Source organism: Nelumbo lutea, chromosome 2, assembly GCF_056320005.1.
Source record: "Nelumbo lutea isolate HS-2025 chromosome 2, American lotus-T2T, whole genome shotgun sequence".
NCBI classification, from domain to species: Eukaryota; Viridiplantae; Streptophyta; class Magnoliopsida; order Proteales; family Nelumbonaceae; genus Nelumbo; species Nelumbo lutea.
In genome coordinates this window covers 30,250,567-30,266,555 of record NC_142685.1, presented here as the reverse complement: position 1 = coordinate 30,266,555, position 15,989 = coordinate 30,250,567, and the positions used below count along the sequence as shown (strand labels likewise).

General features: G+C 38.6%; 1 protein-coding gene across 6 annotated transcripts in view; it reads right to left on the bottom strand.

Annotated features, from left to right (window-relative positions):
• Positions 1-468: 468 nt before the first annotated feature.
• LOC148869564 (RAF-like serine/threonine-protein kinase 20) overlaps positions 469-15,989 on the bottom strand; it is a 28,483-nt gene continuing 12,962 nt past the window's right edge. For all 6 annotated transcript variants that reach the window (XM_088973143.1, XM_088973145.1, XM_088973147.1 and 3 more), the window contains exons 8-10: positions 1,167-1,289; positions 990-1,077; positions 469-884 (exon numbers count right to left, since the gene is read on the bottom strand). In XM_088973143.1, coding sequence (XP_088829269.1) covers positions 667-884; positions 990-1,077; positions 1,167-1,289 — 429 coding nt within the window. In that variant the 3' untranslated portion in view covers positions 469-666. The remainder of the gene's footprint in view (positions 885-989; positions 1,078-1,166; positions 1,290-15,989) is intronic.

Sequence of the window (15,989 nt, the reverse complement as noted above, 5' to 3'; positions counted from 1 at the left end):
TGAAAAATGGCCATCGCAAGTAAAAAAAGAGAATTTGATCTTTCCTGGGATGTATTCATCAAAATATCAAAAGTGGAAGAGTGGAAGATACTACCAACCAATAAACTGAAGCGATGCAACCGTAGTTATCCTCCGCAGAAAACAAATGATCATATGCAAAAATGGTTTCCCAAAGGGATTATAATCTGCACCATGGTTGGATGGATTTCGAATGTCAGTAAAAGAACTGCTCCCTATGATGTGAGAATGGGCTTTGAATGTGCTTAATGCAGTCAAGTAGAACCTGCCACTACATTTGATATTGGATCTACCAATATGTGCTTTATCATGCAACTGAACCCACAACCAGTAGTCCAATGATTACATGGCAACCCAGGTAGTCCAGTGGGCCTTACATGCCCCCTGCTCTTCCCTAAAAGACCCACATATCCATGAACAGCAAAGGAACAAGTCCCCTTAACACATCGCTTTTATATAATATGAACCCTATAAAAACCAAAAGCGAACAGATAATGAGGACTATAATTTCTATTCAAAAAGTGGTCCACCTGTCCTGTTACATCTGTGGAAAAGGGATAGTACTCTTACAAGAGGCCAAGAGGGGCATGATGTAACATACAAGCAGAAGGAAAAATAAAGAAACCACAGGGAAATGCCTAGAAGAAATCATTTCTTAGCTTGTGGTTGTGCTGTTGAGTGTTGCTGTTGTTGGGCTTGTCCCTTCGAAGGAAGATTAGCTGCCATAGACCGTAACATGTTTGCAATCTCTGTGAAACTCGGTCTCTCTGATGTCTCCGATGACCAGCATTTCTCCATCAGCGATCTCCACTCTGGATCACAATAGTCTGGCACCGCTGGCCGCAATGTGTTGCTCACAATACCACCTTTTTTTTTCAAAGCATGAGAACTATAGGTATAAACATATTTGTAACTAAAATCAAGTGAGAGTGACAAGCATACAATATTGAAAAGTACAATTTAAACATTACCAATGATTGCTCCATAGTGCAAATCTGCATATGGTTCTTCTCCGGTTAGAAGCTCCCACATAACAATAGCAAAGGAGAACACATCAACCTGTGTCACATCAATAATACCAAAACACTTATAACATCCAAAAAATTGAATATCATGGATGCTAACTTGGTACAGGAATCAGAACAGACCTTCTCAGAGACCAGGCTGTTGCTGCCATTTAGAAGTTCCGGGGCCATCCATGGCAGTGTTCCCCGAACACCACCTGAGATAAGGGTCTGGCATTTCACTTTTGACAGGCCCAAATCACTAACCTGGCAGTAATACAGTATTTGAAGACATTAACCCAGTTCACCAGATATTTATTTTTTGTGCAGATAGCAGAAATAGAATAGTTTAGATGGTCTGGTTCAAAAATAACATTCTTTTGAAAGTAAAGAAAAGAAAATTTCATTAAACTAAAAGATATTGCAAAGGTATATGGCAATGAGGCATCACCCGTTGCATCCGTGACATTAAAATAAAGTACAAGGAACCTAACAACCGGCATCTCCACTTTCTAACTCTAATGTCAATAAAAAATCAGACCCAAATAATTCTTTGAAAGCTTCTATAAATTCTAATAATATCAGAATCCACTCCATTTTGATTCCTATTCTTTAAATTCTGGTTCAAAAATAGCATGCTATTTACTAGATGCATCTTAAATACAGAACATTGCCAGCAAACAAGAATTAGCACAACCCTCTGATGAAGATAACAAGATTTCAGAAACTCAATTCACAAATATTGCAAGCCAAAACTTTAAATAGGTGTGAGTTGCTTGTTTATGCAGAAATAGAATAGCTCGTATCATCTGACACAATACTAGATACAGTGCACTATGCCAAACCAGAAAATAAGAATCTATCCTCACATTATCATTTTTCAAGAAATTCAACCTCAACTGATCATGTTGACTGGCTGTAATTTTTAATAGTTAAAAAAAGAGCACACAAACATTACACACTTTTTTCATTCGTAGCCATAAATAGGGATAGCAATGGTTTGGGTTCCACAGCACCCACAAAAAATTCCATATATTTAAGTCCCAAACCCATCTTTGATAAAGTTTTCCATGAATATGACAAATCCAATCAGGCCCCCATGCAAAGAAAAATCAACAGTCAATTACCCGAAATGCCCACATGAACAGAGTCAAAGCCGCTTACCAGAAACAGAAACAGAGTAAAATACTGAAGTGGGAGGAAGATATGGGAATGATTCTCCCGCCTGTGTAATTTATATTATATGTGGCTTAATCATATTCAGACTTGTTTAGGACTGAGTCAAGGGCAGAGAAGATGAATTTGAACTTCATTTAGTGGATACGCAACCATAGGGACACAATCTGCTCTCCAAAGCCTGAGAGTTGTGAAGGATGTTGGTTGCATAGGACTGAAGCATTGTAGACTGGTAAATGTTTCTTTGTGTGGTAAATGGTGGTAAAAGTTTTCCAAAGACCAAGTCTTCAGAGGAGTGTTATTGTCCCAAGTACAGAATGTCCAATCAAGTTGGAGAGACACAGAAAGTTCAAATTACCTATTTTTAATGGAATTTGGAGGGGATTCAGAGAGCTAAGGATTTTCTTACCAAAGGAATTGGGCACAGTCTGGGAAATGGTTCAAGAACCCAATATTGAGCTTATAACTGGTGTCATATTTGATCTATTAAGGACATTTTTGCTTGCTTGTATGCAATCACTGTGAATCATACATGCAATCTTTTAAAATTGAGAAGCACAAGGTGCAAGGTGAGACACATGCTTGACCTAAGTGAGACACCATTTTTGAAAAAAAAAAAAAAAAGAGGAAAGCTTAATAAAAAAGAATAGGAAAATTTAAATTCTAAAAGAAATAAAATATTTCAGAAAAAATCTATTAGCTCAATTAGGTAAAGTATGTTGTAATCAACATACTTCAAGCAGAAAAGTACATCTAAGGAGGCTCTGATAGGAAGGACTGAGAGGCTTCTACTAATTGGTATCTAGTGCTGAAGGAATTAAAGGGATGCACTTTCAATCACCTACAGAATTAGTGGGGATATCTAATTTTATGAAGCTTTTACTGATGGGTGACCCTTTGTACTTTTGCTTTTGATTCTTCCTTTTGTCTAGTTATTGTATTATGAGGTGATTCCCTCATCACCCTTTCTAGGTTCCTCACCTTTTTATTTTTTTGATAGGAAACAGTAACTTGCATTAAGATAGATTAAGAGAATAGGTGGGTCCAGTCCCCAAATTCCCATGCTACTTGTTTGTAACCACCCTATCACCAGTTTTTAATCCCCCTCCACTTCAATTTGTTGGAGGCCTAGTTGTTTTGCCAATCTCCCTTGGAGGAGAGCTAGAACTTCAGCTCTTAGAGAATCACCCTCTCCTATTGGCCCTAAATGCAATACCACTCTCCCTTTTCCATCTCTTATTACTCTACCAATGCTAGACGGACCTGGGTAATCAAAAGAGCCCCCATCAAACAGCCTTTCACTTGTTGATAGAGACCAAATCTCCTGTAAGCCCTTGAGGTTAAAGAAGTCATTACTGCATTCCAATTTCTAATGATATCATCATTGTCAATAGAGAGGCACTTATATCAAAATAATAATAATAACAATAATAATAATAATAATAATAATAATAATGATAATAATAATAACAACAACAACAACAACAACAACAATAATAATAATAATAGTAAGAAGAAGAACAACAACAACAACAACGACAACAACAAAAAGACGCTTCGTTTCTGGTAATAAGAAAAACTCATATTATACATGAGGGGTAGCTGACCCCAAATGCCTAAAGAGAGATAGAGATAAGTTCTTTAACAATAGAATTGTTCTTATTAAAGAGAAAATGCCTACAAGTCACTTTTGCTAGCCAATCAGATTGGCTTCTCTGAACAAAGGAGCACTTCTTTTTATAGGTAAAAGAAACTATATTAAATTAATGCAATCTAAAGCTGAAGAGAGTTAGGCATATAGCCTGCAACAATTTCTTCATGGGCTATATGCATGGCCATACATCTAAACGATCCTCAAAAACTCAACAGATCCCATTCAAAGTTTCAAACTTGGTCAAGTGTGCAAGGTTGTTGCTTGTAGAGTATTTGAAAGAGTTTCCCCATCATAAGAAGTTTCCAATCATTTAAATTCCTTCTAAACCTTGGAGACCACACAATGCCATTTTGAGTTGCTTCACACTGTCAGTTACTTCTACATTTCTGTTTCAGGAAAACAGAAACAGACCTAGGAACAGCTCCATGAGGGACCTATCTGAGACCATGTTTCCTAAAACTTCTAAAACTCATCCTTTTCCCATATCCAATTTTATAAATCAATCCTCTTGGCTGCATTTGTTTCCAGTGCAAAAACAAATATGTACAGTTCAAAATCCTCTGACTGGCTCATGAGTGCAGAGTGGTTTAGTTTACACTGAATTTTTTTTTATCAGCAAAATAAATTTCATTTGTTAATGTCTGAAATAAAATACAAGTGTTTTACCCAGTGTTTTAAAAGGAATGGGAGGCAAGGCGCCCCCCATAACACCCTGAGGCATATGCCAGAGGCGCTGACACCTCTGCGGAATACGCCTCATACGCTTTTTTCATGACGCGTGCTAGAGCCTAGAGGTGTACGCCTCATGCACACCTCATGAGGTGTACGCCTCATGCACACCTCAGGAAAGGGAAGTTAAAGGGAAAGAAAGTGGGCTGGGGGCTAAGCCCCCGGACCCCTTGGCTGGGGGCCCCCCCTTTCAACTAGTGCTGTGCAATTTCATTTTTCTTAATATAAAGTTTTTTATTACATTTTTCTTCCTCCTTCCTCATCACCCTCCTCTTAAGGAGGCTTATGCATCTTTGTGTTCAGGAGGCTTATGCCTCTTACATTCTGAATGCCTCACGTCACACCTCCGTGTTTTAAAACATTGGTTTTACCTACTACTAGCCCAGGAAACATCAAAGTACAGCTTGTCCCCAATACTTAGGTCTGTCAGCCCCCTGTTTTACTACTAATAGGTTACAACATTGCCCAAAATAGAGTAATTTATCCAAAAAAAAACATTGCCAAAAATAGAGTAGATCTATCAGGTATCTGTTTTTCTAGGACATCTGCCAAACCATTTTCTGTCCTTTTAACCCAGCCAGAATTAGTGTTAAACTCTTTGCAAGAAGGTCAATTTCCCTTAAAGAAAATCTGTATTTCCAAGGGGCTGAATTGATTTTCTTATCCCAAGAAATAACCAAGAGTCTTCTTCTACTTCCAGCTCTCTAAATTCTAGTTGCACTGCTAGTTTCAGTTCTTGTAAGAGAGGCATTATCTCAGCCTTAACCGAGTTTCTAAAGACTCCCCATATACCTGCCCCCCCTGGATTTCCAAAGGAGCTGGAGTCAAAGTTTCGCTTTAGTTTATTTGGATCTGGAGGTTTCCATTCCATTCTCATAACTCCTTTATGTGTATCTGTCTGTACCACTTCAGCCCATTTCCATAACAAGCCGTTCGTAGAGACATCTCTGAAAAATTCCAATGTTTTTACCCAATGTGCAGATCTGACTTTGATGGTTTCAATCACTTCCTCCTTAGACTTACTCTTCTCATTGAAGATCCTTTGGTTTCTTTCTTCCCATATAGTCCAAACCAATGCTGCTCTTGTTATCCTCCACAAACATCTATCTGTCTGTACCACTTCAGCCCATTTCCATAACAAGCCGTTCGTAGAGACATCTCTGAAAAATTCCAATGTTTTTGCCCAATGTGCAGATCTGACTTTGATGGTTTCAATCACTTCCTCCTTAGACTTACTCTTCTCATTGAAGATCCTTTGGTTTCTTTCTTCCCATATAGTCCAAACCAATGCTGCTCTTGTTATCCTCCACAAACATCTTCTCCTTTTTTTTCTATTGCCTCAAGAAGTTGGAGTTGAACAAACTAACCACATCCAATGGGGAAACCCATCTGGAACCAAAAACAGAACATAAGTACTCCCAATGCAAGTCACAAAAGAGCAGGAAATTAGTAAATGAGGAAGGGCCACACCAGTGGCCTTACAGAGGAAACACATATGAGGAGAGAGGCAATTATTTGGCCTTCTTTTTTTGTAGCATATCACAAGTGTTAATCTTTCCAAGGAACATTTCCCAACAAAGAGCCTGCATTTTAGGAGGGATTGGCTTGCACTAGATTTCTCACCGGGAAAGTTAACCCCACAGGTTCAGAGGGGATGAGGTTAGAAAAGGATGCACAAGAGAAGAGGTCATTAGGTGAGGGGTACCAAATTCTGCCATCCAAAAGATTTTGGTCTAAGAAAACCTTTTTCCAAAATTAAGAGGAGAATAAGGGATTCACACTCAATATCCCTCAGACCTCTTTTAAAACCAAAGTCTCAGTTTAACCCGTGATCTAAGGGCAAGACGAATCTAGAAACAGGTTCAGCCTTATAGTTTGATAACAAGTACAGTGCAGGGAATTGCAAATTAAGTGGTAAATCCCCAAGCCAGAGGTTTTCCCCAAAATAAGACTATTATCACAATCCACACCAAAGCGGATGAAGTTAAGACAGGCAGGCAATACCTCAAAGACTGCTTTTCAAGGGGAGTTTGAAGTAGTGTGAGGTGCTAGTTTTACATCCCAGACATTGTCTGCTACACCATGAATGTTGTTGTTAGGACCGTTGTTAGGTCAGTTATTGGGCTGTTAGTGGACCTATTTTAATTATGTTTCTGTTAAGATGTAATCAGGGGTATTCTTGTAATATCTCCTTTATCTTTGAACACCCTAATATATAAAGCCAAGGGGGTGCAACCCCTAACACTTTTTTCTCAAATCTTCTTCTCTCTTCTGCTTGAACGGATCATCCTTTCTCTTCTCTCTCTCTTGTTTTTTTTTTCTGGAAAAGATTGTGGTCTTTCAAATCTGAGAAGGAACTGATCAAGTAAGGTTTTCTGGATATTTTTCCCTTTTTGGCCGTGGGACCAAAAGGGCGATTGCTTGGGTGTTTCACTCGTATCCTGTGGTGGAGGTTTGAATGTGTAACTGTGTGGAGAGGTGTCTCTCAGTATTTTTTTCATGGTTGTGTAGTCTGAGATCCAATCTGCTGTCTGGTAAGTGTTGGTTTTGGATCTTTATTATCCAGGTCTGATTTGTTTCTAGTTGTGCTGGTGTGTTTGTACTGGAGGTGCCTTCTTCTACTGTAAGTTCAAGACTGTTGCAGAGTTTATCCTGTGAGGTTCAGCTGAAGGGTTCTTTCTCATTGTTTATGACTTGGTAGTGCTTTAAGGCTCCCTATATTGCTGTTTACTTCTTGTGGAAGGAATTATATGCAGTTATTTAATTGCTTGTAGTGGGCTATTAATAGCAAAAAAATGGAAAACAGGCATGGTCTCTCTCTTGTTGGTGCTGTTACTTGTTTGTTTGGTTCAAGTTACTTGTGAGATTATTATACTTATTGTACCTAGACAATGTCAACTGATGATTCAGCCATATTTGAAGTCACCAGAGGTCAGAATATGGTCAGTCCAAGGGCTGAAAGTTGGGGTTCCCCTATTGTTATTACAGTCCTTGATGGACTGAACTATCAAAAGTGTTAAACTGTATGTTGGGTCCAAAGGAAAGTTTGGATACCTATCTAGTGATGCTCCTCAACCCAAAGAAGCTGGTACAACCTATGATAAGTGGGATCGAGATAATTATTTGGTTATGTCTTGGATTTTAACTTCCATTCATCCCAACCTGAGAAAGAACAGCTGAAACCTCAAAGGAGATTTGGGAGAAAAGCTTGTCATGTTACTATTCATCCCTTACTTGGAGGGAACTTGATCGTTATCAAGTGTTAACAGGAAGAATGAATCAGATGCAAGAGAGTACAAAAGGCTTGTGAATCAGTAGTGAGTATTTGCCTTCTTAGCTGGTCTTAGGGAGTAGGTAACTCCCATAACTTCAAGAAGTGTACTCATTGGTTCAGTCTAAGGAGAGTAGGACTGTAGGAGGATAGCCATGAATCCTCTAGAGGGGGAGCAACAGGTTGCTCTCTTTGCCGAGGTGGTGGAAATAAGAAGGGCGGTGCAGGGATGAAGAAGACTGAGGAAGTTGATAAAGATTAGTTAAGATGTGCTCATTATGGTAGACCCATACATACTAAAGAGACATGTTGTGATCTTGTTGGGAAGCCTAAGAATTTTTAGTCCTTGCAGAAGAAGCAACCACAATATTCTGGGAAGAACTTTGGCTCATCTAATGTTGCTTCAGGTGGTTCATCTCATGAGGGTATCTCTACAAGTTCTAACTCTAAAGAGGATTACTGAATACCTTACGTGATCAGTTGGAAGAATATGGTAGGAATCTTTGTCAACTTGAGGAGACTTCTATGACTCCTACCTCACATGTGTCCACTTCAGGTAACCAGGCCTTTGCATTTCATGTGTCTTCCTCCAACCCTTCGATCATTGATTCCGGGGCAACCAACCACATGAATGGTAAGCCAAACATGTTTTCAACATATCGTTTACTTTCTGGTAGAAACAAAGTTAGGCTAGCTGATGGTTCTCACACCACCATTGCTAGCCAAGTTGTCCCCTTACAAAAAGGGGTTCTTCTTCGTTCAGTCCATCATGTTCTTAAATTTCCTACCAATCTTTTATCTATTAGTTGCATTACCAGATCCTTGTATTGTAGTGTTAACTTTTCTTTTCTAATTTATGTGTTCTCCAGGATTTGAATTTTGGGAGAATGATTGGTAAGGGTTGTGTGGTTAATGGTTTCTACATTCTAGATGATGTTGCTGCTATGGAGTCAAGTAATAAAACAAGTCTTGTGAGTCAGCCTGAGAGTCCTTGTAATAAAGCACAGATCCTATTGTGGCATTACCGTTTGGGTCATTTGTCTTTTTTGTATTTAAGAGTCTTGTTTCCAATGTTATTTAAGTTAGTGTCTGAGTCATCACTTCAGTGTCCAACTTCTCCTTTGAGCAAACATTGTAGAACAAGTTTCCCACCAAGAAATAAAATTGTTGAATTTCCTTTTCAAGTTGTTAATTCTGATGTGTGGGGCCCTACTAGTATTATTTTTGAAGGACGTTACAGATATTTCATTAGTTTCATTAATGACTTTTCAAGATACACTTGGATTCATTTACTTTGTTCACAAGTTGAAGTTCCAAAAGTAATACAAAACTTCCAAAAAATAGTATTTACTCAATTTCTTGTGGAAGTGCAAAATTTCATTCAGATAATGCTCGAGAATATTTCAGAGTGACCAAAATCAAATTTTCCCCCCAACATCATACCATTCATCTAAGTACTTGCCCTATGACCCTACAACAAAATGGTATTGCTAAGAGGAATAACATGCATCTCCTTGAAGTGGCCCGTAGTTGTGATGTTGCATATGCATGTACCTAAGAGATTCCAGGCTTTTTTTTTTGAGAAAATTTAACCAAGATTAATTGAGAATAAAAGAGGGGGGGGGGGGGTGGAACAAGAGGAGATATACAAAACAGGGGCGGAACCCCTGCAAGTTACAAAGGAGGAAGTGTCGCTATACAGATGCTCCAAATACACAACAAATTTAGCTAGGCCATCTACAGTATGATTGTATTCCCTAGGAATCCAAACTAAGTTAACATTCAATCCATCCAAAGAATCCCAAGCTTCAGTCAGATAGTGATAAAGTCTCCAAGGGCCCCCTTTTTTGTCTCTTAACCATTTAATTGTATTTGCTGAATCACCTGCAATGATCAAATTCTGAATTCCCAAATTCTTAATTATCCTGATTCCGGTGAGAGCAGCCATCACTTCAGCCTTTGTGGAATTGGCCCAACTGATTGGGCCACTAAAAGTCCAGCAGATATTGCCCCTTTCGTCCCTTACTGTACCACCAATACCTGCAAAGCCCAGATTGCCTAAGGCACAACCGTCAAAATTAAGGGTTATCACACCTTCACTGATGGAAACGGGATGCCTCAAGGGAGTTTGCTGAGGATGAGGTAAAAACAGAAAGAGGTGAATATTTCTAATAATATCATTGACTGAAAGTCCTTTAAATACATCTGAATTCACCGACCAAAGGATGCAAAGATAGGTAATATCTGATATTAAATCCTTCAAGGTTCTGCTTTTATTCTCAAAGATACGGATGTTTCTTTCATCCCAAATGCCCCACATTACTGCATGAGGTACTGATTGCCAAAAGACTTTACCCCTTTTGCTAAGCCCTATTCCTTGCCACTGATTAAGTTGTCCATAATGTGTTTTGGAAAAGCCCAGCTATACCCTTCCATATTCAAGAAATGGGACCATATCCTTTGAGTGAAGCTGCAATGAAGAAGGATGTGATCTGCAGATTCACCCTCGCTGAGACATAAAATACAAACATGAGGAGAAATGGAGCGTCTTCCCAAAAGTTTTTTTTTTTCTGAAGGAGATCACAAGTATTAACTTTCTGGAGACATGCTTCCCATACAAAGAAGAAAATTCTTGAGGGGATGTGGCTGCACCAAATTTTCTTGTAAGGAAAAGAGGGATGCTGATCTTCAGCAGTCAAAGCCCTGAACATAGACTTAGAAGAGAATTCGCCATTTGGGTGAAGGGTCCATATTCGGGTGTCAGAATGAGAGGGGGATATATAGGTATCTTTGAGGGCTTGGATTAAAGCTATTAAATCAGAAATCTCCGAGTCCCTTAGGGGTCTTCTGAGGTGGAGGTTTAAAGAATTCTCGGCAGACTGGTTTGGGAGGCAATCAAAAATAGAGGCTTCTTGGACAAGGGTGAGGTTAAACAGCCTAGGGAAAGAGGCATCCAGTCCCCTCACCAAAGATCTTTCCAGAATTTAATTTTAGAACCATTACCCACTTTATACCTTATAAAAGGAAAGAAAGAAGTATGAATCGAGCATATACCTTTCCAAGGATTGATGGCCTTTATCCTGTTCAAATGGAGATTGCAATCCCACCCGTTTGTATTTCGTCCATATTTACTTGAGATGACAGCAGTCCAAAGAGCATTAGGTTCTTTTGGAAATCTCCAGAGCCATTTGCCTAGAAGAGAGGAATTTTTCTCTTTAAGCTGTCCAATATCCAAACTGCCTTCCTCTTTTGGTCTGCATACTTGTTTCCAACTAACCAAATGGTTTCTCTTATCTCCATCACCTTCCCAAAGAAAATTCCTTTGAAGCTTCTCAATCTGATTTCTCACTTTGGTCGGAATCTGGAAGATGAAGAAAAAGTAGACCGACAGATTTGATAAGGAGGCCTTTAAGAGAGTAAGCCTACCCCCTTTGGAGAGATAACACTTTTTCCAAGTCGATAGTTTCTTCTCGCATTTCTCCAACACAAGACTTCAAAAGTTCAGGGATTTTGGATTCCCTCCAAGAGGCATCCCAAGGTAGGTAATGGGGAGATTCTCCACTTTGCACCCCAATAAAGATTTGAAATTTTCTAGAAGATCCACTTCCACTGAATTGATAGCCACAATACTACTTTTGCATAAATTAACTCTCATACCAGTGAGAATCTCGAAACATTCAATTACCATTTTAGTGTTTGTGATGTTGGTTATAGAGGCATCTAAGAATAGGATTATGTCGCCGGCGAACTGTAAGTGAGAGATGTGAAGTTTATCCCTACCCACTTCAAAACCTTTCACCAAGTTGAAAAGAATTGACTTATCAAAGAGATAATTAAATATATCCATCACTAAAGTGAAAAGTAAAAGGGAAAGAGGGCAACCTTGTCTTTGACCCCTGCTTGCCTTGAAATAACCTTTCACTTCACCATTTATCAATATTGAAAACCATGGAGAGCCAATACAACCTTTAATCCACCTGATCCAGTTTCTCCTAAAACCTCTTAGCCTTGAGCAATCAAGAATGCAGTCCCAATCCACTTTGTCGTATGCCTTCTCAAGATCAAGTTTCACAAGAACCCCCAGGATCCAGAGGATTTTCTGTCTTCCACACACTCATTTGCAATAAGAATGCTGTCCACAATTCGTCTTCCTTTAACAAAAGCAAACTAATTTGGGGAAATTAGATCTTCGAAGACTTCTTTAAGTCTGTTGACTAGAACCTTGGCCAAAATTTTGTATATGCTCCCAACCAAACTTATGGGTCTAAAGTCTTTAACTTCCAAAACTCCCCTTTTCTTAGGGATGAGGCAGAGAAAGGTAGAGTTAAGGCCCTTGTTAATAATGGCAGATGAATGGAAGTCCCTGAAAAGCTCCATGAGATCTGACTTTACAATTTCCCAACATTTTTGGAAGAAAAGAATAGGGAAGCCATCCGGCCCTGGAGCCCTATCACCGTCCATGCTGAAAATAGTCTTCTTGACTTCTTCCTCTTCAAAACTTCTTTCCAACCAATCCCTCTTTTCAGCTGAAAGGGTAGTGCCATCCCAATTAAATATTGTGAATTGATTTTCACCATCCTTGGAGTAAAGGTTTTTAAAGAAAGAAAGGAAAGCTTCAGAAATTTCCTCAGGATTCACAGGAGGCAAACCTGAAGAGTAGTGCATTCCCTTTTGAACTAGGTAATGTCTCTCTTTGTGATCCTACTTGTGATCTTGATGTCCCTATTGTTGTCCAAAAAGGTACCCCATTCATGCACTACTAAGCATCCCATTAGTCATTTCACCACTTGTAGTAACTTATTCTCCTGAGTGGAAAGATGGCTAAGCTAAAGGAACTTGATACTCTTCATAAGAATTGCATGTGGGATTTGGTGGGACTTCCTAAGGGTAAAAAACCTATGGGATGCAAGTGGGTGTTTACCATGAAGCATCGTGCTAATGGTTTAGTGGAAAGGTACAAGGTAAGGTTGGTGGCCAAGGGCTTCCCTCAAACATATGGATTTGGCTACACAAAAACATTTGCTCCAATTGCCAAACTCCATTCGTATCCCACTTTCCCTTACTGCAATACTTGATTAGAGATTATACCAGTTAGATGTCAAGAACACCTTCCTAAATGGTGACCTCAAGGAGGAGGTTTATATGGTTCAGCTTCCAGGTTTTACTTCAGAGGAAACAAAGGGCAAGGTTTTCCGCCTCAAGAAGTCATTGTATGGTCTAAAATAGTCTCCAAGAGCTTGGTCCAGCAAACTTAATAATGCAGTCAAGCAAGTTGGTTTCAAACAGAGTCAAAGTGACCATACTCTCTTTGTTAAGAGAGAAGGGGATAAAGTGGTTGTCCTTATAGTTTATGCGGATAACATTGTCATTATAGAGAATTGGGAGTCAGAGATACAGAAATTAAAGAAAATCTTGTGGACTTAATTTGATGTCAAAGATCTAGGTCCTTTACTTCCTTGGAATTGAAGTGTTGAGATTCAACGATTTCTTATGATTTTCTTGTTTCTAATCATTAGTTAGTATTATTGGGCCCAGGCCCATTAGATTGTGTTTTTCTTTTTGGAGTTGTTTTTATGTTATGAACAGTAGCCGCCCCATTAAGGGCATATTAGTCTTTGTAATCAATCTTTTTTATGAGTATAAGATAAGGAGTAGGGGAGGCAAGAACATCATTGGCTTCTCCCCATCTCTTCTTCTCTTCTCACTAAGAACTCTTTCTTTCTTTCTTATTTTTCACTGTTATCAAATCGGGTTATTGTTTTCTATTTTTACTACTTGGTACCAAAGCAACTTTTGGGATTTTTTGAGTCTTCCATCATGCAGCCCTAGATCATCCGACTGCATGGTGAGTTAGAGAGCTGATCGAAGACTTCAAAAGTGCCCAGTTCTTGGATTCTTTGGTGGATCTAGAACCCTTTGTGTAAAATCTTGGGTTGATCATCGAAATTAGGAAGAACTAGAGAATGAGGAATAGTCCTAATTATAGTAGGACTCTTTATTTTTTTCCTAGGAAAGGGTGCTCTGGATTTTTTAGACTTTTTGGTGTTTTCTAAAGGGTATGGTTCTAGTTCTAGAGTTTTTTGAGGTCTTTCGTGTTAGAAGCAACCTTCCTATTTCTACCAGATCCCAAGAAGACATGAATCTTTGTCTCCATTCTACAAATGCACCTTGGAACTGGGAGACCACGGAGGATAAGGCTTTCTTCAATATATCAAAGAGGATCTTTGCCAAAATTTTATAAAGACTCCTCTCTAGGCTTATAGGTCTAAAATCCTTCGAGTTTGCAGCCTCCTTAGTAATTAACACAATCAACATAGCATTTGCTCCTAGACAAACTATCCCTCTTTGATAGAATCCATTAAATACTTCCAAAAGATCATCTGTAATAATGTTTGGACATACTTGATAGAATTCCATAAAAACAAATATGGGATAGGGGCTTCATATCTCTCCATTGAAAAAACAGCCTCTTTGATCTCCTCAAGACTAAAATTACTCTCCACTAAATCCTATTATCTAGCCTAACTTCAAGTTCCATTAACTCTTCTTTAACAGAAAGAACCTTTGACTCTCACCCATCCTACTATAGGGTTTCCTTCATATGGGAGGAAGTTTGTGGGAAGATCAGCACTTGTAATCTTATTCAAAGGAAGAAAAAATGGAAACTATTTATCTAACCTCAAATGTGCATACTGTGTTTAAAGGATGGAGAATCTATTGGCCATCTCCTTATTAGTTTTCCTTTTATCTTTATGATAGGTAGCAGTAGAGTTTTACTAAAAATAGTAATTATAAAGAATCAGTACATGCCTCTCTTAGAGAGATGGGAGATAGGGGTGGGTTCGAGCCCAATATCTAGCTATTCAAGCTCGAGCTCGATTCAAGCTACAGACTTGAGCTCGAATTCGGCTCTATTAGGCTCTAGCTTGGTTTAAACCAAGCCAAATCGAGCTTTTCACAAGTCGAGCTCGCATAGCTTGTGTAAAGATCGGCTCGTAGACAACCTAGTGGAAAATGCAACATCTCACATAAAAATGTATCACAAATCCCAATAAAAATGATCCTTGTTGACCCCTTGCTTGACTAAAGTGTCAACCCCTTGCTTAAGGGTGCAATCAAGTTCAGCCAAGCCGAATTTTTGCATGTCTTGGCTCGGTTTAACTAAAATACTACTAAGTTCGAGTTCGATTTGAACTCTTTCCCTATTCGAGCTCGGTTCGATTAAATATTCGATGAGCTCGAGTTTGGCTCAAAAGCTCGAAAATGAATATATTTTTATATTTTATAAATATATATTATAATAAAATAGTATATTCTTATATTATATAGAGTATAAAATATATTTCCATAATATATTCTATAATATATATATATATATCTATTTATGTATGCATGTGATTGAACCAAGCTCACGAGCTTTCAAGCCAAACGTTTTATTTGTCAAGTTCAAGTTCAAATAACTAATTGAGCTTGCCTTGATATTTAAACTCAATTCTAATCGAACCCGAACCAAGCCCAATCAAACTTGAGCCCGAACTTTCAATTAGAGCATGAATCAATTGCAGCCCTACTCAAGGTCATGCTGCTGGTTAAACATTTAAACTTATTTTTGTCATCTCTATAAGCCCAAAAGATAGACTCCAGCTTCATCAACTATCCCACCACCAACTTGGAATCCCCTTCAACAACCAACTTGGTTTTTTGATAAGAAGTAAAATTTTATTAAATGATCAATAAAGGAAAGTTGTACATTGAAGGCTTCCCATACAGAAGAGCAAGATGCAAACTCAATAACATGAGCAAAATTACAACTAAGCCCAATCAATTGATTCTTATGCACCCCTTTCTTAGCCAAGAAGTCTCCCATACCATTAGTCGACCTCCTTTCCCATTGAATTCTTGCAATTATGCTTGTGGTCAGCCACTTAAATCTTTCCATTGCTTCCCTATAGTTCCAGATTACTATATCCAGCTCCTTCAACCACCCGGATATCAATTTAGAATCATCTTCAATTAACAATCTATCAAGTAATTACAGCAAGGAATTCCTTTGCTAACTTCAAGCCTTGAATTACAGCAAGGAATTCATCTCTAATTGAATCACCCTCCCCCACCAGACTCAAATACAAAGCAACAA